This window comes from Pteronotus mesoamericanus, unplaced genomic scaffold (genome assembly GCF_021234165.1).
Source record: "Pteronotus mesoamericanus isolate MK-2021 breed Mesoamerican mustached bat unplaced genomic scaffold, CSHL_Meso_final scaffold_85, whole genome shotgun sequence".
Taxonomy (NCBI): Eukaryota; Metazoa; Chordata; class Mammalia; order Chiroptera; family Mormoopidae; genus Pteronotus; species Pteronotus mesoamericanus.
Genome location: NW_026555329.1, coordinates 20,643,718 through 20,668,058, shown reverse-complemented (window position 1 = coordinate 20,668,058; position 24,341 = coordinate 20,643,718). Strand labels below are relative to the sequence as shown.

At 38.5% G+C, this 24,341-nt stretch overlaps 1 protein-coding gene across 1 annotated transcript; it reads right to left on the bottom strand.

Moving 5' to 3' along the window:
- Positions 1 to 24,341, bottom strand: SAMD9 (sterile alpha motif domain containing 9). Its single transcript, XM_054564496.1, has 2 exons — positions 24,177 to 24,341; positions 1 to 4,984 (listed from the first exon to the last, which is right to left on the bottom strand). The coding sequence occupies exon 2, from the start codon at positions 4,974 to 4,976 to the stop codon at positions 231 to 233; it is 4,746 nt and encodes a 1,581-aa protein (XP_054420471.1). The 5' UTR covers positions 4,977 to 4,984; positions 24,177 to 24,341; the 3' UTR covers positions 1 to 230.

Below are 24,341 nucleotides of genomic sequence, written 5' to 3'. Positions count from 1 at the left end.
GTGTGACTGACTTATTACATTCATTTTTCCTAATTCTATCCATAGCTTCTTCTTATCTTGTTGTTGATGCTGTTATCCAAACCAAGTAAGATATTTGATACTTTCCACATTTCTTTTTCACCACAGTTTTTGTAGGACTCATACTTAAGGGAAATTTAAAATAAAGGTCTTGGGTCTAAAAAAAAAAAGTGATATTGAGACCACATTCCTGGGGGGAGAAGATCAGACTCTTAAATAATCTCGATGTCATAAGCAAGTGGGCCTCCAATGGAAAATCCCAGGTAAAAAGACACTGTATCTATGCTTCTACCACTTCTTAGTTGACCCCAGAAAGTAGGTGTGATGGATATTGTGATTTTTTCACTGGTTCCATATTCTATATATAAACAATTATGTTCGACTCGTCCCTTTAAACGAAGCAAAAGTTCTTGGACTTTTTTCTCCTTCCACACTTCTCCACTCTGCCACAAGAAATTAATGTCAGGTGTCTTTCCAAAGCATTGATCAATTTTCCCTTTGTGGACAAGTCTGTTCATATTGTTACCTTTCCCAAGAAAGAAATATGCAATTGGTTGCTTTGTACGACACATATGTTTATATTGTCCCCTGAAAGACTTTTCCAGTGACCAAGTATACTTTTCCATTTGTTTAGAATCTTGATCTAGTTGTTGATTTTCTGGCCAGAATAAAAGGGAAGCTAGGAAATAAGGTTCTGAAAATCGATAATGCAGTCCTACTTGTTGTAAGACTTCTCGAAGCTGACCTTTCAGTTTTTTAATTGGCATCACAATTTTGGACTTAGGTTTGATACAGTAGAGAATGATATTGGCCAAGATGAAATTTTGCTTTTCCTTTGGCTGGATTCTGACAGTGCACTGTTCAAAGAGAAAAGTGTATTTTTTCACTATATCTTCCATGGTGTTAATAGCCTCTTCTTGATTTTTGGTTAGATATTCCAAGAGGCCAGAAAACTTGTCTGCTTTTAAAACTTCTAGGCTTTTCCAATACAGTTCTACTTGAAGTGGCAAACTAAACTTTAATCCGAGATTTTTGTTTTGTGAGTCCTCCGAGGGACCAAATATATCTACATACTTCTTAAAATATACAGCCACCTTTCTCCGAGTTTTGGACTGTTCATTTTGCTTAGTGCTGTTCCTGGGTTTTAGAAGGAGAAAATAATCATCAAAAAAATCAAAGCACTTTTTCAAAGAATATCGCAAATTAGTTAGATAAGGAATAAAGTTCTTGAGGACTAACTTAAATTCATTGTCTGGGTCCCCAGGAATATCACTACTTCCTGATATAAAATTGATCATCTCTCTTTTCGATAGTTCATTTTTATTGTCAAAAAAAGGGATGAGCTGGAGAATATGGATTGTGTAGAGCCCAACTTCTATCTCCCCATGATAACCAGCAATATTGTAAGTATCATATCGCCTCTTTGACTTCTGACAAAACTTTTCTGTTGCCTCACCCTCTTTATCTTCACTTTGCTGTTGAGATTCTTTGAATGCATTTGAGGCATGTACTGCTAACTCCAAAAGATCGGTTAGGTCAGCAACCGAAATATTCCTGTTTCTTTCATTATTCTCTGTCCACCATCTTATTTTACTTTTGTACACTTGACCTAGTGTATCAGAGATATAAGAATTGCCAGGTTCTATCTTTTTTGCTTGATTTGCCCAAGTAAGGGCACTGTTAAAGTTCCTTTCTTTAATGTAGAAATGTCTTGCCAAGGCTTGGCAAATGAATGCATTTGGGTTAAACCGATGAATACCTTCCAGCAATACTTTTTCAACTGCTGAGTTCCCTTCATCTTCATGTAATGCTTCAATGAAAGGGGAAAACCAAGTTCCTGTTTCACCTTCATGTTCATTGCGCTGTCTTGTGAGCAGCAGTGTTTGCATATCTTGGAGAAATTTGCTTCTTCCCATACTAGTATCATAGAACAAATTTTCTTTTAGCATATCCAGAATAATTTGACTTTTATCCAAATGATAGCTTATCTTCAATTCTTCCAGTGAGCGAATGGCAATTAAAGGGTGAATAATGCGCACTCCACTGTAGTTTCCACATTCCATCACTTCTGTTTTAATCAAAATTATAGAGTAGGTGCCCATCTTGTCTTCAAATTTTTCTGTTCCCCAGAAAGCCTTCTTGTCTTTTATTCCTAAGAACTTTTCGCATTGTGAAAGTGAAATGGTGGTATCAGGCACATATGAATTAAGAAGAGCCAGAAAAGAAAAGAGCTTTGCTTCCTTGGTGGAAATATTTTGTCCTTTCAGGATATTCCTGACCACATTTTCTATGTACTTCTTATTAAAATTGGTTTTCATGATCATGAAGGAATAAAAATCTTTGAAGTTTTCATGTTGCTCTTCAATTTCTTTCAATTTAAGCTCAAAAGCTCTCTGTTCTTTGGCAGATAGCTGTTGTATTAGCGCAATACTGTCTGAGATCTTTGCACATTTTTCAGGATTCTGTGATCTTATACAATTTAGGATGATCACTAGAGGTTTCTCATAGCGAATGTACTTACTAGTTATAGCTGTTTGAATAGAGGATCGCAGAAGATAGATATCACCTTGTTCTTCAAAATCATCAATAAGAAGCAGCACAGGTATGTATTCCTGATGGTTTGCTGTCCCATGGGTGATTAAATTAGTCACTTGTTTTCCAATTTCAGAAAAATCCACTGTCTTGTTTTTCAACACAGCACATCTGAATTTCTTCCTTAGTTCCCAGAGAATATGCATAGCCAAAGTAGTCCCACCACAGCCTGGGTGATGATACAGATGAATAATTTCAACACATGTTTGCTTAGAAGAATCTGCACAGTTTTGAATAATCTTTTCAAGTTTTTCATATTTATCCCTTTTGACAAAAGGTGAAGAATAGTTTTCAGAAGAGAAGTAGAAGTTCCACCAGGATACTTTACCACCTCGATAGAAGTCTTCCTCTTTTGAAGCCTTGAATTCAAGAAATTTATTTTTGTCCTTTTCTAAGAGTGTCCCTTCACATTCATTTTCACAGAGAATTTCCAGAACAGTCATGATGTCTTCTTCCTTTTTCAGAAGGACAGTAGATGAACCAATAGATGGCAAAAATCTCTTTAAAGATTTAGTCACAGATTTTAATTTAAGAATAGTACCATTTATCTCTTCAAGACTTAAAGAAGAAATACATTGTCTTGATAATTCATCTTGTGTTTTTAGTCTTTCTTCAAGTAGATCTTTCCATCTCTGACATATGTGTGAGTGTACACAAATACATAATATATTTTCCATTCCTTTGAGATCTTGGTAGAAAGCACAGAAGGTCTCAATGAGGGGATCTCTTGGGTCATCCACAGAGGAGAATAATAGAAATACCACCAAAAACTTCCCGCTTGGCATTATGTCTTCACGTGTAAGAAATGATATCAATTTTCTTACTTCAGATGCTTTTTCTCTTTGCCAGGAACTTGGATCTAAGGGTTTATATTTTTCGCTGTTAAGGTCTAACCTGCCATTGCAGAAAATCCAGCTGGGTTGTTGATAAAGATTCAGACTAGAAATCATATCGTTTAGTGTGGTTTTCCCATCTACATACAGACTTGGCAAGTGAAGGTTTACTACTCGGCTTTCTTTGTAAGCATTCACTATCCCCTTGCTTACAGACTCAGGATCAAACTCCAACACAGCAAACCATTTAATTTCCTTTAGGAAATCTAAATGTTTTATTTGATTAGGATGGCTTTTATTTGTTACAAGAATGTACCATTCATAGTATGAATTATCTAACGAATCCTGATTTCCTGTCAACAGCTGACTAAGCTTTTGTCCCTCACTCTCTTTTTTATTTGTTTTTACCCTGCATTTTTCTTCTGCTTCTTTTCTAGACTCTGCCAGTGTTTTTAAACCTAATTTAAACTCTTTGAAGACTGCATTTGAATTTATGATGTTTTTAGTGCTGGTCCCATCTCTCACAAAGACTGAGAATTTTGTACTTTGTTCCCATATTTTGTTGTTGCAATTTTGCCTTTTAATCTGGAAATAATCATGTCCACATTCAGAGTATTTTGGAATGACATCCACTTCAATAACAAATTTGTCAGATGGAATACTGTTTGGCAATAAAACTTCTACAAATCTTGGCTCTCGAATGCACTTCTTTGCTATTTGGGCCTGATGGTCTTCAAAGTACTGGCAGATCATCTGATTGAAGTGATCAATGAGAGCTTCCTTGGTGACATTGGTAGTCACACCAACGATTTTTCCATGGGGTTTGTCTTTGACTCCAAAGTGAATAGTGCCATTGGTCCGTGAATTCATACAAGCTGAAGCAAATCTGAAGACTTCATTGCTAAATTTCATTTTAACATCCTTTTCTGTGGCTGTTTTTGTTTTTGTGAGTTCTTTGAATTCATGTATTGGATCAATGAGATTGAGTGGTCCTGTTTCAGGCTGTAGACAAAAATCCAATTTATAACGATATGGATCACTGAATTCATCAAAAGGGTATGATACACATGTCAGGTCTGTGGATGGCTGCTTTTCCTTTGTGTCATATGTTTCATCTAACACACACTCAGTTTTTAGTGACTTAGAAACTGTAGTAACTGTAGAGGCATTAGCCATATCTGATTTCTTTTTATCATTTTGTTTTTGCTTTGAAGTTTCATGTTCCTCTTTTATAGCTTGTGTATTAGGAACATTTTTATTGTCTTTTTTCCTCTTATATGTCTGAATAGGATCTTCAGAGGATGTTTTCAGCAATTCTTTGAATAGACATTCTATTCGGATAGCTGGTCCATGTGTTATTCCCATATCAATGAGGGCATTTTTAGTTAACCACTTCAAGACTGCTCCACTCACATCTTGTGCAGTCAATATTGCCCTGTGTTTTTGGTCAATTTCATGACTTTCTAACCACTGGTTTACATCCTCTTTTGTCCAGACATCTGTATTTTCTGGCAGGTTTAGTTGTGCTGCCATTCTGATATCTGTATATAGAAAAAGAAAAATAATTTAATATTTTTATGAGTAAATTTTTAAATAACTAATTTTTCAATAGGTAACATGTATGTCTGATGCAGTTTTAAAAGTTCAAAAGAATATGCATGCCATCTAGTTATTCTCCTGAGAGGAAATTACCATTACCAGTTTATTCTGTGTCCTGCCAGAAAAATAATACTAAATACAAGCAATTTTCCCCCCCACATGAGTGACAGCATTATAAACACATTTCTCACCACCTTGCTTCATTCACTAACTGTATCTTGAGGATGCTTGCAGTTGGTACATATAGAGATGTTTCATTTTCATTAATGGTGGTTTGGTATAATGTGTGTGAGCTGTGTTATTTTAAAATATTCAATTCTGTTATAGAAAATAAGAGGAACAGACAAGTATATATGAAACTAAATAGAGAAGGCTATATGAAATAAGGAGGACATGTGAAACTAAGTATAGAAGCAAGTAGTTATGAAACATGTTATGATAGGTGTAGTGTATACAGAACATATGAATATTAAACATAGGAAGGGATAGAAAGCCAAATAGGTATTATGTATTCTTAGACACAATTGAAGCACTTGATATTGTTGAGCTCTTAATTGGGTCTTAATTGGGTGACACCCACTTGATCCTTTGGGTCCTCTACTCAAGAAGCACAAATAAAATCTAGAGTAGTTTATTAGGCTAACTGATGAGCTATAGCTGTGGTTAGGCACATGTTTCCCTCTGCATCTCTCTGGTTAGAACAAGTGCATCCCCCTTGAACAGACCTCAGTCCTGGTTCTCAGAATTACACAATCAATGGAGAAAGCCGATACAGCAGAGAGGGAGAGAGGATGTATGATCTTGCATAACTCAGGTAATAAGGTTCCACCCCTCTAGCATCTTATCCAAAGTGTGTTACCCATATCTTCTCCCTGCTTTTCATTGTGTACTTAAATTAATAAGGTATGTGCCTTAAGCAACTTCATTTGGTGTGTGAGCTATTCTGTTCCATGATTTCTGGGATAGTTTGCTGGGTAGAGAACTTGGAGGTTACTATTATATTAATTTTTACATAATAAGTGATAATAGCTGATTCCTGGGCAGTAATAAATGGAATTATTATTTGGTCTGCAAATTGGCAGACTACTATCTGTAAATTCATGGCAATCTTGGTTACAGAAATATAACAATGGTTAGAAAAAAATGAAATCCAAATAATAATAGCTTTAAGTACAATCCAAAAATGGCCCCCCAAACACAAGCCATTCCAATGATTCCATCATAGGAGAAATAATTAACGGAAGAGATAAGCTTAGGAAAAATCACGGCGAATAGATTATATGGGCCCACTTTTATGAAAGAATTCATAGGAATATTGCCTCCCACTGGTAAAACAAAATTCATGATTGGAATATATCTACCCTTCCTGATATAAAGATGCCAGAGCAGTGGTCCAAGTTTAGAACTATTATTTTTGGTTAGTAATTCCTGTATGCATAGAAATACATAAAAAAACATACCTTACAGCTACAGTAATACAAAGTAGGCAAAAATATGCAAAATTGATGGAAATTTTACTCCCTTACAATGCTATGACAATGAGAAACATAAAAGATTTAATGACTTCCAAAATAAAAGTGAACCAGATAAAGTTTACTTCAGTAATTTGGCCTACAGAGATCAAGAAGTTCAAATTTTAAATGATCTGGGAAAAGAAAATAGAGTGGAGGGGGAAATTATTTTAGGTGTACTAATCTTTAAAGTTGGCTGCTCACACCCTTTTGCACTGTTGAGGGGAATGCAGACTGGTGCAGTCACTGCAGAAAGTAGTATGGAGATAACCTCAAAAAATTAAAAATGGATCTGCATTTTGATCCAGTGATCCCACTTATGGGGATATATCTAAAGGAACCCAAAACACTTATTTGAAAGAACATAAGCACCCCTATGTTCATTGCAGTGTTATTTATAATCGCTAAAATATGGAAGCAGCCCAAGTGTCCATCAGTAGATGAGTGAATAAAACAACTATGGGACATTTACACAAGAGGATTCTACCTGGCTGTAAAAAAGAAGAAAGTTTTACCCTTTGCAGCAGTGTGGATGGACCTAGAGAACATTATGCTAAGTGAAATAAGCCAATCAGAGGAAGACAAATACCATATGATTTCACTCATATGTGGGATCTAATGAACAAACTGAACTAACAAGCAAAATGCAGACAGACTCACAGATGGAGAACAGATGACAGCTAGTGGGGAATGGGGAGATTAGGGGCTAGGGGCATTGAGTAAAAAGGAAAAAAGACCCAAGGACATGGACAACAGAGTGCTGATGGTTGGGGGGAGGAGGGTATTAAGGGGACTGAATGGTAAGGGAAAAAAAAATACAATAAAGATTAAATTAAAAAAGTAGTAAGTCCCTTTTCTGGGATTACATCATACTTAAGACAGTGTATCAAAAGACACAACAGAATGGAAAGGCAAGCTACAGAATGGGAGAAAATATTTGCAAATCATATAACTGGTATGGTGATATCCAGAATATAGTAAAAACTCCTACAACTCAACACCAACAGCAAAGCAAATAACCCAATTGAAAAATGAGCAATGGACTTGTATACATATTTATCCACACATGATACACAAATGACCAACAAGCATATGAAAAAATGCTCAACATCACTAATCACTTGAGAAAAACAAATCCAAACTACAATGATATATCATTTCATGATTGTGATGACTACTAAAAAAAAAAAAAAACAAACCCATGAAAATAATAAGTATTGGCAAAGATGTGGAGAAATTGGAAGGGACTTTTGTGTACTGTTGGTGGGAATGTAAAATGGTGCAACCTACTTGACCTATCCTAAAAGAATCTTTAAAGGAAGTTTTCTAAACAGAAAGGAAGTGGTAAGAGAAGGAACCTTGGAACATTAGGAAGGAACAGAAGAACATGGTAAGCAACAGTATTGGTAAATACAATAGAGTTTCTCTTATTTGGTTTTGTTAATTGTTTGAATGTTGAAGTACTGTCTGATATGGTTCTAAATATATGTAGTGGAAATAGTAGGATTATAAGTGGATAGGTAAAGGAATACACCGGAACTGAGACTTCTACACTTCACTCAAACCAGTAAAATAATACCATGTAGACTGTCATAAATTATACATATATAATGCAATATCTAGAGTAACCACTAGAAAAAGCTGTACAAAGTGATATACTCAGAAACATTGTAGATTAAAGTGGAATTTTAAAAAAATTTCAAATAATGCAAAGGAAGTCAGGAAAAATACACTAGAGAAATAAAAAACAGAACAGAAACAAAAAATAAAATGGTAGATATAAGTATTAACATATAAATAACTACATTAAATATAAGTAGGCTAAATACAGAAATTAAAAGAAAGAATTGGTATAATGGATTCAAAACATGACCCAAAATATGCTGTCTACAAGACCTTCACTTGAAATATAACAATATAGGTAGGTTGAAAGTCAAAGTATAGGTAAAATATATAGTACAAATATTAATTTATAAGCACAGGAGTAGCTATATTAATGACAAATAAAGTAGATTTCAGAGCACAGAAAATTACCTCAGACAGAAGAATATTATATAATGATTAACAGGTCAATCCAACAAGACACCAGAGCAACCTTAAAAGTGTTTGTACCAAACAAGAAAGTTGCAAAACATTTGAGGCATACACTGATAGAACTTTTCAGTTTTAGGAAAATCCACAATTGTAGTTGGATATTTCAACATCATTCTTTTAACAATAGAACTAGACAGAATATTAGTGAGCATGTGGAAAAATTCAATACCATTGACCAAAATGTTAAATCACAGACCACTCCATCCAACAACAGCAGAACATCATTCTTTTTTAAAAAAATTAATTAATTTTTCCAAATACATTTGTCTCTGCCTTCCCCCCACCACTTGCCCCTGCCCCCCCGCCTCCCTCCCCCAATCCTTCCCCACTTTGGTTTTGCCCATGAAGAACATCATTCTTTATAAGTGTCCAAGATAGACCATATCCTACATGATAAAACAAAGTTCAACAATGTATTTATTTTTTTCAAGGTTTTATTTATTTTATTTTTAGAGAGGGGAAGGGAGGGAGAAAGAGAGGAAGAGAAACATCAGTGTGTGGTTGCATCACACACACTCCCTGCTGGGGATGTGGCTCGCAATCCAGGCATATGCCCTGACTTGGAATCAAACCAGCAACACTCTGGTTCACAGGCAGACACTTAATCCACTGAGTCACAACAGCCAGGGCAAATTTCAACAAATTTAAAGAATTGAAATCATACAGAATATATTTGCCAACTACAATGGAATCTTATGAAACATTGATAACAGAAGGGTAGAGGAAAAATCACTAAACACTAAAATCACACATTCCTAAATCATGGGCAAAAGGAAGGTCTCAAGAAAAAGTAAAAAAAAAAAAAAAAAAACTGGGAGAGAAGATGGCGGAGGAGTGAGGGGGAGTCACACTGACCTCCTCCCAAGACCAAACTGGAATTGTGACTAAATAGTGGAGTAATCATCTGGAAAACAATGGAACGACAGTGGGAGAGGAGCCTTGGAGCCGCGGACAGACAGTGGACTCAACTCTTACACACCCAACGGGTGAGAAGTGCGGTGGAGGATCGAGAGGGTGGGCTGGGTGCCCACGGGCACTAGCACCAGAGGGACATTGGAATGGCCAGTTAGCTCCCCCCGAAAAGAACGGGGTCTGAATCATAAATAGGGACCCCTAAACTACAGCAGCTAAAACCAGGAAAAAACACAAAACGCAACCCCGAAAAGCTTAGGGGCGCTCTCTGGCAGAGACAGGTGGCTGGGGATGCAGAGACATTTAAAGGGCCAACGCAAAAATTGCAGTGGCAGCCACCCTCCTTGATCTCTGGGTAGAGGCGGCAGCAGGGTGGGCTGGTGCTTGGGAAAAGACTGGTGAGGAAAACTTTGTGAAGAGAACTGAGACGGCGGCCGGTGGAGCCCCAGTGATAACGCACCTCCCACCCTGCAGCTACCATCTCGATCAGGCATAAGGGAATCAATTAACCTGCCTTTTGTGCACTCCGCACACAGCTTGTGCATGTGAGCTGGGGGGCTGAGTGCAGACTGGCTGGGAGAGCCTTGAGGAGAGACTGGAGACGGAGGCGTTGGGGAAAGAACGGGAGGAGGAACAAGGGAGTCCCGACTGCCTCCCCGTTCTGTAGTCTCCATCGTGGGCTGGAAAGGTGCGACCCCAAAGAGGCAGAAGTGGGGCACGCGTGAACCAGACTGCCTGCGATTGAAATGCAGGCCGCACAGGTGGTGGATCCTTGGCCGAAGGGGTAACAAAACTGCCCAGAGACCCCTGAGGAGAGACTAGAAACAGAGGCGTTGGGGAAAGAATGGGAGGAGGAACCGGGGAGTCGCGACTCCTTCTCCTTGCCGTAGTCTCCATTGCACGGGAAGAGGTGACACCCCCAAAGGGCCAAAAGCCGAAAAGCACACACAGACACCCCCAAATAACCCAGTGCAGGCATGCACACTTGCACCGATGACCGGCGAGGGTTGGTGAGCATGTGTGTGACCCACGCGGGCAGGCGAATGCTTGCACTGGCAGGCAAGGCCTCCCACAGATTGGCACCCATATGACCTGCGAGGGAGTGCACAGAGCGGCAAGGGCAGGCATAAATTGACCCGCCCGCCCGCGATTGCAGAGTGGCCCACAAAATAGGTAGATCCCGGGTCGAAGGGGTCACAGAGCTGCCCAGAGTCCCTGGAGGAGAGACTGGAGACAGTATTAACTGGAGAGTCCTGGAGCTGACTTCCTCCCATTTCCATAGTCCCCATTTGGCGATGGCAAGCAACGCACCCAAAGAGGCAAAAGTGGGGAAAACACAATAGAAGACCCTAAACTGACCAGTGCCGGGGAGCTCGCTGGCCAGGGGGGCCAGATGAGTACATGAGGTCACGAAGAAGCCCCCTGGTCCGGGGCAAGCACATGTGAGCCCAGGCAGGTGGGGGATCCTGCCGCGCCGGTAGAGCGCTCAAGGAGCCAGCGTGAGAGTGCAGACAGACCCCCAAAAATAGCCCAACCCTGACCGAAGGAGTCACATAGCTGCCCCAAGCAGGAGTCAGACACAGACAGTAGACTCCTGGAAGGCTCAAACAAACAACCCAAGGTCATATAGGGTCAACAACTGACATCAGAGGCAGGCCCAGAAAGAAAATGACAAAAATACTTAACAGACTCTCACAAAAATGGGAAGAAAAAGAAGTTCCCCCCCAAATGAGTGGAAAAGGGGACTCCCCACAGAGAGAGCTAAATGAAATAGAGGCAAGGGAACTATCAGATACTGAATTCAAAACAATGGTTCTAAGGAAGCTCAATGAGCTCAGCCAGCTCAAAGAGAACTATGAGAAACTGCAGAGAAACTATCAGGATCTTACAGCAAACTATATCAGCCTGGAAAAGAACATAGAAACTATCAAGAAGACACAAGAGGATATGAAGAATACCATTTCTGAATTGAAGAACACAGTAGAAGGAATCCAAAACAGGCTGGATGAAGCCCAGGATTGAATCAGTGAGATGGAGGACAAAGTAGAAAAAAGCTCCGAGAAAGAACAAGAAATGGAAAAACGACCCAAAAAGAATGAAAAAGCATTTAGGGAAATGCAGGACAGCCTGAAATGCAATAATATCCATATAATAGGGATACCAGAAGGAGAAGAAGAGGAGAAGGGATAGAGAACCTCCTCGAAAAAGTAATGATAGAAAATTTCCCTAATTTGAGGAGAGAAAGGCTCTCATGGATCCAGGATGCACAGAGGACCCCACTCAAGAGGGACTGAAAGAGGTCCACTCCAAGACACATCATCATTAAAATGGCAAATGTCAAAGACAAAGAGAGAATCCTCAAGGCAGCAAGGGAGAAGGAGAAAATAACATACAAGGGGGCCCCGATATGGCTAGGAGCTCACTTCTCAACAGAAACACTACAAGCCAGAAGGGAATGGGAACAAATATTCCAAGTAATGAAAAGCAAGGGCCTACAGCCAACGCTGCTCTACCCAGCAAGGCTCTCAATTAAAATAGAAGGGGAAATACGGAGTTTCCCAGACAAAAGAAGGCTAAAAGAATACATCTCTACCAAACCAGCCCTCCAAGATATGCTAAGGGGACTGGTTTAAGCAGATGAAGGAAAAGAATGAGAGAGAGAGGAACACAGGTACAAAGAGAAAATATGAGTAAGTTTCTATCAGTAATATCTCTCAATGTGAATGGACTAAATGCCCCAATCAAAAGACACAGGGTAGCTGAATGGATAAGAAAACATGACCCACACATATGCTGCCTACAAGAGACCCACCTCAAGCAAGAGACCTACACAGATTGAAAGTAAAGGGATGGAAAAAAATATTCCAAGCAAATGGGCAAGAGAAAAAGGCCAGGGTTGCCATACTTGTATCAGACAAAGTAGATTTCAGAACAAAGGCCATAAAAAGAGACCCAGAGGGGCACTTTATAATATTTAAAGGAAGAATCTCTCAAGAAGACATCAACATTGTAAACTTATATGCTCCCAATATAGGAGCCCCCAAGTATATAAGGAAATTGTTGGATGACTTCAAAAAAGATATAGACAGCAACACACTGATAGTAGGGGATTTCAACACCCCACTGTCAAAAATGGACAGATCTTCCAAACAAAACATTAATAAACATATTGTGGCGCTGAATGACACACTGAATCAAAGAGACTTAACTGACATATATAGAACCTTACATCCCAAAGAAGAAAAATGCACATTCTTTTCAAATGCTCATGGCAGTTTTTCAAAGATAGACCACATGATAGGACACAAAGCAAACCTCAGCAAATTCAGGAAAATTGAAATAATACCAAACTTTTTCTTGGACCACAAGGGATTGAAACTAGAAGTCAACCTCAAAGAGAAACTTCAAAAACTTGCAAACTCATGGAGACTGCACAGTAGACTATTAAACAACGAATGGGTCAATAATGAGATAAGAGAAGAAATCAAAAAATTTCGGGAAACAAATGAAAATGAACAGACAACAGTCCAGAACCTATGGGACACAGAAAAGTTGGTTCTGAGAGGGAACTTCATAGCAATACAGGCTAACCTTAAAAAGACAGAAACATTTCAAATAAAAGACCTAACACTACAACTTCAAGAACTGGAGAAACAACAACAAATAAATCCCAGAGCAAGTAGAAGGAAGGAAATAGTCAAGATTAGAGCAGAACTGAATGACATAGAGACGAAAAGAACAATTCAAAGGATCAACCAATCCAGAGCTGGTTCTTTGAAAAGATAAATAAAATTGATAAGCCTTTAAGTAGACTCTTCAAGAATAAAAGGGAGAGGATCTTTTCTTAATAATAAATTTAATAATATCAGAAACGAAGGAGGAGAAATAACTGATACCACAGAAATACAAAGGATTGTCAGAAACTACTATGAACAGTTATATGCCAAGAAATTTGAAAATCTTGATGAAATGGACAAATTTTTAGAAAAGTACAATCTTCCAACACTGAAGGAGGAAGAAACAGAAAGCTTGAACTGACCGATAACAGCTGGGGAAATTGCAGCAGTCATCAAGAAACTCCTGGCACACAAAAGCCCAGGGCCAGACGGTTTCACAGGAGAATTTAACAAAACGTTTAAGGAAGAGCTAACCCCTGTCCTTCTCAGACTATTCCAAAAAATCCAAGAGGAGGGAAGACTCCCAGACTCTTTCTATGAGGCCAGCATCACCCTGATCCCAAAACTAGATAAAGACTCTACCAAGAAAGAAAACTACAGTCCAATTTCGCTGATGAACATAGATGCTAAAATCCTCAACAAAATATTGGCAAACCGCATCCAGAAATACATTCAAAAGATTATCCACCAGGATCAAGTGGGATTCATCCCAGGCATGCAGGGATGGTTCAATATACACAAACCAGTAAACATGATACATCACATAAATAAAAGAAAGGACAAAAACCACATGATCATCTCGATAGATGCAGAAAAAGCATTCAATAAGGTACAGCACCCATTTATGATCAAAACACTCAACAAAATGGGAATAAATTGGGCATTCCTCAACATAATAAAGGCCATATATGAAAAACCTACAGCCAATATCATACTCAATGGGAAAAATTGAAAGCTTTCCCACTAAGATCGGGAACACGCCAAGGATGCCCGCTCTCACCGCATCTTTTCAACATCGTATTGGAAGTCCTAACCAGAGCGGTCAGACAAGAGAAAGAGATAAAAGGCATCCAAATAGGAAAGGAGGGGGTAAAGCTGTCATTGTTTGCAGATGACTTGATAGTGTACATAGAGAACCCTGTAGACTCTACCAAAAAACTCCTCAACCTAATAAGTGAATTTGGCAAAACAGCAGGATACAAAGTCAACATTCAGAAATCAAAGGCATTTTTGTACACCAGCAATGCAATAGAAGAAGAAATCAGAAAAAAAAATACCATTCGATATAGCAAGAAGAAAAATAAAGTACCTAGGCATAGATTTAACCAAAGCTGTAAAAGACCTGTACGCAGAAAACTATACAACATTGAAAAAGATATTAAGGAAGCCACAAATAAATGGAAGCATATACCATGCTCATGGATTTGAAGAATTAATATCATCAAAATGTCCATACTACCCAAAGCAATTTATAGATTCAACACAATCCCTATTAAGATACCAATGACATATTTCACAGAAATAGAACAGACATTTCAAAAATGTATATGGAACCATAAACGACCCCGAATAGCCTCAGCAATTTTGAGAAAGAAACACAGAGTAGGAGGGATCATAATACCGGACATCAAACTCTACTGCAAAGCCACTATACTCAAAACAATCTGGTACTGGCACAAGAACAGATCCATAGACCAGTGTAACAGAATAGGAAGCCCAGAGATAAGCCCAGGTCTCTATGGGCATCTAATACTTGACAAAGGGGGCAGAAGCATAAAATGGAGCAATAAGAGCCTCTTCAACAAATGGTGTTGGGAGAGCTGGACAGCTACATTCAAAAAATTGAAATTGGATCATCAGCTGACACCATACACAAAAATAAACTCAAGATGGATAAAGGACTTAAATGTAAGTCACAACACCATAAAAGTCCTAGAGGAGAACATTGGCAGGAAACTCTCAGATATCCCACGCAGCAATTTTTTTCACTGATATGTCTCCTAAAGCAAGGGATGTAAAGGAAAGAATAAACAAGTGGGACCTCATCAAAATAAGAAGCTTCTGCACGGCAAAAGAAAACATCAGCAAAATGAAAAGGGAGCCAACCATATGGGAAAATATATTCGCTAATGATACATCAGATAGAGGTTTGATCTCCAAGATATATAAAGAACTCACTCGACTCCACTCCAAGAAGACAAATGATCCAATCAAAAAATGGGCAAAGGACCTGGGCAGACACTTTTCCAAGGAGGAGATACAGAGGGCCCAGAGGCATTTGGAAGGATGCTCAGCATCACTAGCCATCAGAGAAATGCAGATCAAAACCACAATGAGGTACCACCTCACACCGGTCAGACTGGCCATCATAAAAAGATCTACAATCAGCAGGTGCTGGCGAGGCTGTGGAGAAAAGGGAACACTAGTACACTGCTGGTGGGAATGCAGACTGGTGCAGCTACTGTGGAAAGCAGTGTGGAATTTCCTCAAAAAGCTGAAAATGGAACTGCCTTTTGACCCAGTGATTCCCCTGCTGGGACTATACCCTAAGAACACCAAAACGTCAATTCAAAAGAACCTGTGCACCCCAATGTTCATAGCAGCACAATTTACAATAGCCAAGTGTTGGAAGCAACCTAAATGCCCATCAGTAGATGAATGGATCAAAAAATAATGGTACATATACACAATGGAATACTACGCAGCAGAAAGAAAAAAAGAACTACTAAACTTTGCGACAGCATGGATGGAACTGGAGAGCATTATGCTAAGCGAAATAAGCCAGGGGACGAAAGACAAATACCATATGATCTCACCTATAAGTGGAACCTAACCAACAATACAAAGATGCAAGGAAAATAAGACCAGCAACAGTCAAAGGGAAAGAAACCAACAGAGACAAGAGGGAAGGAGGGAGGGGGGCCGGGGAAAAGGAAGGGAAGGGGAAAGTCAAGGAACATATAGCAAGGACTCATGGACAAAACCAAAGGGGAAGAGCTGAGGGAGGGAAGAAGAGAGGGGGCAAGGGATAGTGGTGGGGGGGAGGCAGAGACAAATGTATTTGAAAAAATAAAATAAAATTTAAAAAATGTATTTATTTCAGCATATGGAAATAAATATACAACATATCGAAATTTGTGGCACACAGTTAAAGCAGTGTTAAAAGAATTATAACACTAAATGCATACATTGGAAAGAAGAAAAATCTCAAAATAATAATCAAAGCTCTTAACTCAGAAACTTAGAAAACTTTGAAAAAGAAGAGAAAAGAAAACAGAAGCAAGCAGAGGGAAAGAAATAATGAAGAATAGAAATAAGTTAAACTGAAAACAAATAGAGAAGGTCAGTAATGCAAAGATCTGCTTACTTGAAAAGATCAAAAAATTGACAAACCTGTGTAGCAAGACTGAAAAAGAATAATAAAAGAGAAACATTTACCAATATCAGAAGTGAAATAGTGGATATTATTTTAAGCCTTTTAGACATCAAAAGGACAATAAATGGCAACTACGAACAACTTCACACACATAAATTTGACAGCGCAGATGAAATGGACCAATTCCTCAAAAAACCTAAACTTCTGTGACTCACTCAGTATGAAATAGATTATTGGAATAGTTTCTGAGTTTGAAAGAAAACTGGATTTTTAATTTAAAAAATCTCCCTCTAATTCTCCAGGCCCATATAAAATCAATGGAGAATACCAACAGACATTTAAAGAATTAATATCAATTCCACACAATCTCTTTTAAAAAAAAAAAGTAAAAACGGGGGTACTCACAGATTCATTTTCCAAAGCTAGTATTACCCTGATAGCAAAGCCTTTGCAGACCAAGCCTGCAGATGGGCTTGCATGGACCCAGTTTGCCCCACCTAAGTGGGGTAGCTACCACCTATAGAACCAGGCTCTATATTTGCCCCAGAGCTGGGCTGGGCCCCATTGACCCAAACTCCCAGTCTGCTCCAGCCTCCAGGTGGCTTTTATGAACCTACACAAATAGCCTTATCCCAAACCAGGCTGGATAATAATAATAAATAATTATAATTATAAGAAGAATAATACGTTTTGGAAAGGATATGGAGAAAAGGGATCCATTTTGTAAATTGTTGGTGGGAATGTAAAGTGGTACAGCCATTCTGGAAAAGAGAATGGAGATTCTACCCAAAATTAAAAACAGAATTACTATTACTGTTCAGCAATTTCACTTCTTGGGTATATATCAGAAGGAAATGAAATCAGTATCTCAAAGAGATATCTGTGCTCACATGTTTATTGTAGCATTTTCATAATAGCCAAGACATGGAAACAACCTGTCTGTTAAAAGATGAATAGATAAAGATACGGTGTATATATACACAATGGAATGTTATTTGGCCATGAGAAAGAAAGAAATCTAGCCATTGGAGACAACATGGATGAAACTTGAGGATATTATGCTAAGTGAAATAAGCCAAAAATTAGAAAGAAAAAGAAAAGCAGTTACTGTATCATCTCATTTATGTGTAAAATCTAAAAAAAAGGGCAAATTCACAGAAAGGGTTATCAGGGGCTGGATAGGGAATGGATGGGCAGGTGGTAAAACTATACAAGTTTGCAGTTATGTGGGATGAATGTCTAGAGATCTAATGTACAAGCATGACTATACTTATTGGTACTGTTTTGAACACTGGAAATAAGCTGAGAGAGATTTCAGGTACACTCATTACAAAAATAAATGGTAACTGTGTAAGGAGATGATATGTTGATTAGCCTGACCATAGCAGTCATTTCACTCTACATATATACATAAAGTCATTATGTTTTATACATTAAATATATATAATTTTTATTTTAAAATGCTGCATTTGAAATCTTGTGAGATACAGTGTCAATAATACTTGGAGAGGATATTTATAGCCTAAATGCTTTTATAAAACTAGAAGAATTATTAAAAAGCATAAACTAAATATGCATTTAGTAAGTTCAAAGAACAAGAGAATAAGGCAGAAGTATGTAGAAGGAAGGAAGAAAAAACTAAAGAGCAGAAATCTATGAGATGGAAAACAAAGTTACAACAGAGAGAACCAAAAGCCCCAAAGTTGTTCTTGATAGAGTAATAAAATTGACACACCTGTGGAAAGGGTGACCAAGAAGTAAAACAAGATGGCACAAATAATATCAGATGCTGTAAATTTGAAGACCGAAGTGAACTGAAAAAGTTCCTTGAAAAATGGACCTACCAAAACCAAATTAAGAAGAAATGGAAGGAGTACAACTTCCTGGTATGATGTAGTAGATTCCACAAATACTCCCACTGTATCAGCTAGGAAAAAAAAAAATCAGAAAAATTACAAAACATATTTTTGAAGTTATCACAGAGATGTAGATGGACTTAATGACAAGGACTGCTTGAACTAAACTTCCAGAGAGGGAAGACCCCTTCCTAGGTAAGCTTTGTGGTACGTGTTCATTCTGGGCTGGGGTTGAGGACTAGACTTGGCCTGATTGGAGGAAGAGGAATCAGCAGGGCTTTTGACAGTCACATGGGTGGATATGGTGAATTGGAATCTAAAAATGCTCCAAAATCTTTAACCATCATGGAAATGCAAAGTAAAACTGCAATGCTATGTACCTAGCAGAATGGCTAAAAATAAAGGCTGATAATACCAAATGTTGGTGGTGAGGCAGAGTCAATGGAACATTCATACATTGCTGGTGGGAACGTAAATTGTTTTAGCCACTTTGGGAAAACTATTTGTCAGTATTAATAATGTAGGATACCATTTACCTGAAGTTCAAGAACAGGCAAACTTAATCTATTATAGTAGAATTCAGTGGTTACCTTTTAGCAGGGAGATACTTTCTGAGGAGTGGCACAAAAAAACTGTTTTGTGAAAGTGAATAAAGGAAACCTCTTTCAGCACGGCGTTGGAAAGCCATGAAGGGAGAGCTCTCCCTCTTCCCTGCTTGTCTCCACAATAGCAACTGCCTTCCACTCACTGCCAGTAAGAAACCGCCACAACCTTGTACACTACCCCCACCCCTGCCAGTGTGCTCCTGTTAAAACAACCCTCCCCAGTATCTAAGAACCTTCTCCCAAACTGACTTCCCTTTTGTACTTGCTGTGGTCTGCCATAGTTTGCAAGTCCCAAATTGCAATTCCTCTGCTATTCCCAAATAAACTCATTTGCTGCTTGATGACCTTTGTTGTTTAATTTTTAAGATTGATAATTTTATACCTTGATCCGGTTAGTGGTTACATTGATGAATACATTAAAATTTCATAGAGCTGTATGTACCCTTAAGATTTTTTCATTTCATATAAATTATACTTCATGTAAAAAGCCAATGATGCCTCCAAAATGCATAATACAATAAATTAAAGAGGTGAATGAAATAAGAGAGGTAATTGGCATAGAAAAAGATAATGGTATGTCACCAATAAAGGATAATGATTAATTCAATTTGGGGCATCTGAGGTCTGGAAGTTATACTTGAGATTTATTATTGCAGCCTCAGATCACGGATCAGCTTTTAGTTTTACATGCCACTGTTGATTCATACTAGTTTTATCATTATCTAAAGCCCAGTCCCACATTCTTTCAGGACTCTCTGCTATATGAGTCATTTTCATGTGTCCATCGGCCAAGCCTCATCTACTCCACCCTGTACAAGTTCAGCTCCCTTCTGTTGCACCCACACCATTGTAACTCCTACAGCAGGGGGCGCCCTGATCATTCTGTTGGCTGCGGTGTTTAGGCTCCTGAATCCTCCTACCTGGAGTTTTCATGCCCCATCTATTGCCCCATCGTACCAGTACATTTCTACAGGGCTCTCCTTGACTTCCAGTCCCAGCTTTATAAACTTAGCCCTTATCTCCTAAGTGATATTCAAAAATCAGATTGTGAGACTGAGTGTTGAATTAGATGGATTACTTGATTCATGCATGAGCTGCATACCATATTCATGTGAAAACATAAATCCAAGTGGATGGGGAACAGAGCCTGAATGTTTGGGAATGTGAGCAAATAAAAAAGGAATGACTTTTAACTATTTTCTCTACCAGATTATGGATCTTTTCTATTTTCTTACATTAAATTTATTGGGGTGACATCAGTTAACATCATACAAGTTTCAAGTGTACTGTTCTGAAACACATCATCTGTATATCGCATTGTGTGCTCACCACCCAAAGTCTGGTCTCCTCTTGTCACCACGTATTTGACCTCCTTTATCCTCTTCATCCTCCTCCAGCCCCAGACCCCTCTGTTGCCTGTGTCTGTGATCTTTAAGTCATGATTGAATTGCTTGCGCTTTCACACTGCTTCCTCTAAAGACCTTATCAGAGTCTTGATAGCTGTGCCTTTCAATAACTTACTTTAAAAAAATTGTTGAAAATGCCACTCTGGGAGAATAGGCACTATAGCAGTGATTTTCAACTGATGTGCCGCAAGAATTTTTAAAACAAGCAATACCTGACTATTTAGTCAGGGGCACTGACCTCTTTTCCTTTAGATTGTCAAATAAGAAAGTGGCAACTGCCAATACAACAATAGCCATCTTGTGTGAATGAATCAAAATTACACCTACTTTTTTGTCACATCGACAAAAAATATATTTTTTGGTGCCTCAGAATTTTGATAATTTATGTGTGCCATGAAATGCAGAAGGTTGAAAATTGCTGCTCCAGAGGAAAATTGCTAACATCTATGTTTTCCATATGTATGCTACTGTTCAGAGGTATTTCACATACTAATGATTCCTTTATATCCTCCCTTGTTCTAAAATAGTGTTTAGATAATTCAGAAAATTATATAGGCTCATACATATGTGAAAACACTTGGATAAAAAATCAGGGGGAAAGGTAATCAGAGGAGATAGGAGGCAGAAAAAAAAAATGAAGCCATGGAGTAAAGTTAGTGCCTAAAATAACTTTTCAGTTCTATATACTTTATTAGGAGTGGCCTGAAATTTTGGTTCTGAGCATCTCAGTTACCGACATATAAAAGGAAACCATTTGTTACATGATCGAAACCGCATACATTTATTAGCTGTAGGGTTAACTGTTGCATTTGTCAGCTTTTCTAAAGAGAGTTGAATTTCAGGCCTTTATTTATAACTGTAATCCCCTATCCTCTTGTTTCTTGCTGTGGAGGATATCAGACATAAAATAGTAGCATTTTACAAACCATTTTCCATTTGACCCAAGAATACTCGCCATACTCTCCAGAGGCGCTTGCAGCTGCGGTGTTTATGCCGAGATAATTCGCTGCTTACTGTCCTGACTTTACCCCCAAACCTTGCCACGAAATATCTCCCTTTATTATTATTTTCGCATCACTCTAGTATATCGATAGTCTTTGGAAATGAATGACATCATTCTATTTATAGCATTCTGTTTTTAGTAGTGGCAGTGAGTGCACTTTTTTGTCCTAATGGGAAGTGGGTTAAAGATTTAATTATTTACTGTGAGAGAGAGGGTAAGGGAGGGAGAAAGGGAAACGTCGGTTGCCTGCCCTACATGGCCTGACCAGGGACCGACCCTGCTGCCCAGACCTGTGCACTCACCGCGAATTGAACCAGAGACCTTCGCTGTGCTGCGCAACCCACTGAGAGCTGCACCAGTCAGGGCAAAAATCTAGAATGTTTAACAGGAACATAAAGCTGCCATAATTTCAAAGACTCCTGTAGCAGTTTGTCTCATTGTCTCTCTGGTGCTGGTCTGTCTATATCTGACACTAATCTCTGAGAATCTATCAGGTAGTTTTATTTTCTGGCAGCTGCCTACTTCTCAGAGAGATGGTGGAAGATATCTTTGATTAATGCGAAGTACGTCTTTATTTTTTAAAAAGAAATTTATTTATTTTTAGAGAGAGGAGAAGGTGGGGAGAAAGAAGGAGAAAAAGCAACATCAACGTGTGAGAGGAACATTGACCCATTACCTCTCACACACAGGCCCCCAACTGGGGAGTAAAGCACATCTTTAAGTTTTCATTATGAGACTGCACAGCCCATGGTTCCAGTGCCATGAAGATGAATTCCCATAACTTCTGGCTATAAAAATAAGTGGGGGCATCAGAAGAAACAGGGATTTTCAGGAAACTGCACTTAAAGGACCTACACAGACTTAAAACATACGCAAACCCACCCCTTCTGGGATTCAACATCAGGGCAAGAGGTGGAAAGGCGCCAGTCGCATATGGGAGTGGGTGAAGTGACTGGAAACAGGGTAAGAGCCAGACAAACCCCCAGAAGCCAGGCAGGCACAGTCCCCTCTCCGATCCCTCCCCCACATGGAGCCACAAAGTGGTGAAGCAGGTTGTCCCATCCTGGCGATTACCTAAGGCTCTGCTTACACAATTTACAGGGAGTTGAAGCAGCTCTACCTAATACACAGAAATAAACACAGGGAGGCTGCCAAATTGAGAAGACAAAGAAATATGGCCCAAACGAAGGAACAGAACAAAACCCTAGAAAAAGAACTAAAACAAAATGGAGATAGCCAGCCAATCAGGTGAAGAGTTCAAAACACTGATGATTGTGATGCTCAAAGAACTCTTTAAGTATGGTAACAACATAAAGGGAGAAATGAAGATTACACTAAGTGAAATAAAGAAAAATCTACAAGGAACCAACAGTGAAGAGAGGGAAGCTGGGATTCAAATCAATAATTTTGAACATAAGGAAGAAATAAACATTCAATCAGCACAGAAAGAAGCAAGAATTTTAAACAAATGAGGAGAGTATAATTCAAAAATAAGAGGCGATGTCTTGAACATTTTCAAACATGCCAACATCAGAATCAGAGGGATGCTAGAAGGGGAAGAGGAAGAGTAAGAAATTGAAAACTTTTTTGAAAAAACAATGAACGAAAACTTCCCTAATTTAGCAAAGGAAATAGACATACAAGGTCAGGAAGAACAGAGAGTCCCAAACAAGTTGGACCCAAAGAGGACCACACCAAGACACCTCATAATCAAAATGCCAAAGGTTAAAAGTGAAGGGAGAATCTTAAAAGCAGCAAGAGAAAACAGAGAGTTACCTACAATGGAGTTCCCATTAAACTATCAGCTGGTTTCTCAAAACAAACTTTGCAGGCAAGAAGGGACTGGCAAAAAATATTCAAAGTGATGAAAAGCTAGGTCCTACAACCTGGATTTCTCTATCAGCAAAACTATCATTTAAAATGGAAGAGCAGATAAAGAGCTTCCCAGACAAGGTAAAGCTAAAGGAGTTCATCATCCCCAAGCCATTATTACATGAAATGTTAAAGGGACTTACTTAAGAAAAAGAAGAAGATCAAAACTATGAACATTAAAAAGGCAACAAATTCACAACTGTCAACAACTGAATTAAAAAAATAATAAAGCAAACTAAGCAAACATCCAGAACAGGAACAGAATCATAGATGTGCAGATCATTTGGAGGATTATCAGCTGGGAGGGGGAAGGGAGCGAATGGGGGAAAAGGTGCAGGGATTAAAAAGCATAATTGATAGGTACAAAATAGACAGGGGGATGTTAAGAATAGTGCAGGAAAAGGGGATGTGAAAGAACTTAATATGTATGACCCATGGATATGAATCAAGGAGAAGGGAAGGCTGGAGGGAATGGGGGTACCAGGCAGAGGGGAGGCAAAGGGGGAAAACTTGGGAAAAGTATAACAGAATCAAAAAATATACTTAAAAATAAATTTTCATTATATGTTCTTTCTGAAGATGCTAATACCTTGAATGATTTCATCAGTAAAAGTGCCTTTTGTTTACAGTTGTGGAATGTTATTTTTCATCTATAAAATAAAGCCAATACCTGTCAGAGCAATGAAGTCTAGAGTGTCTAGGCTTAAGTATTATTTTCGGTATTGGGGTATATTTCAATTTTCTAATTGTAGATTCCTTCCTATTCAATAAAATGCTGCTATAGATAGTAATGATAACATTAATAATAGCTATTGTACTTACCCAGATTGTCTTGCAAATCTCTTCTACATAAATGAGGGGGAAACCATGTATTTCAGTGCAGAAAATGCCCAACGTCTGTGTTTTCTTCCTCCTACGATGTCAAGGAAAGACGTTTTCTTCTTTCCAGTTTTTAAGGAAGTTTATTTATACTCTGCTTCTATCGCA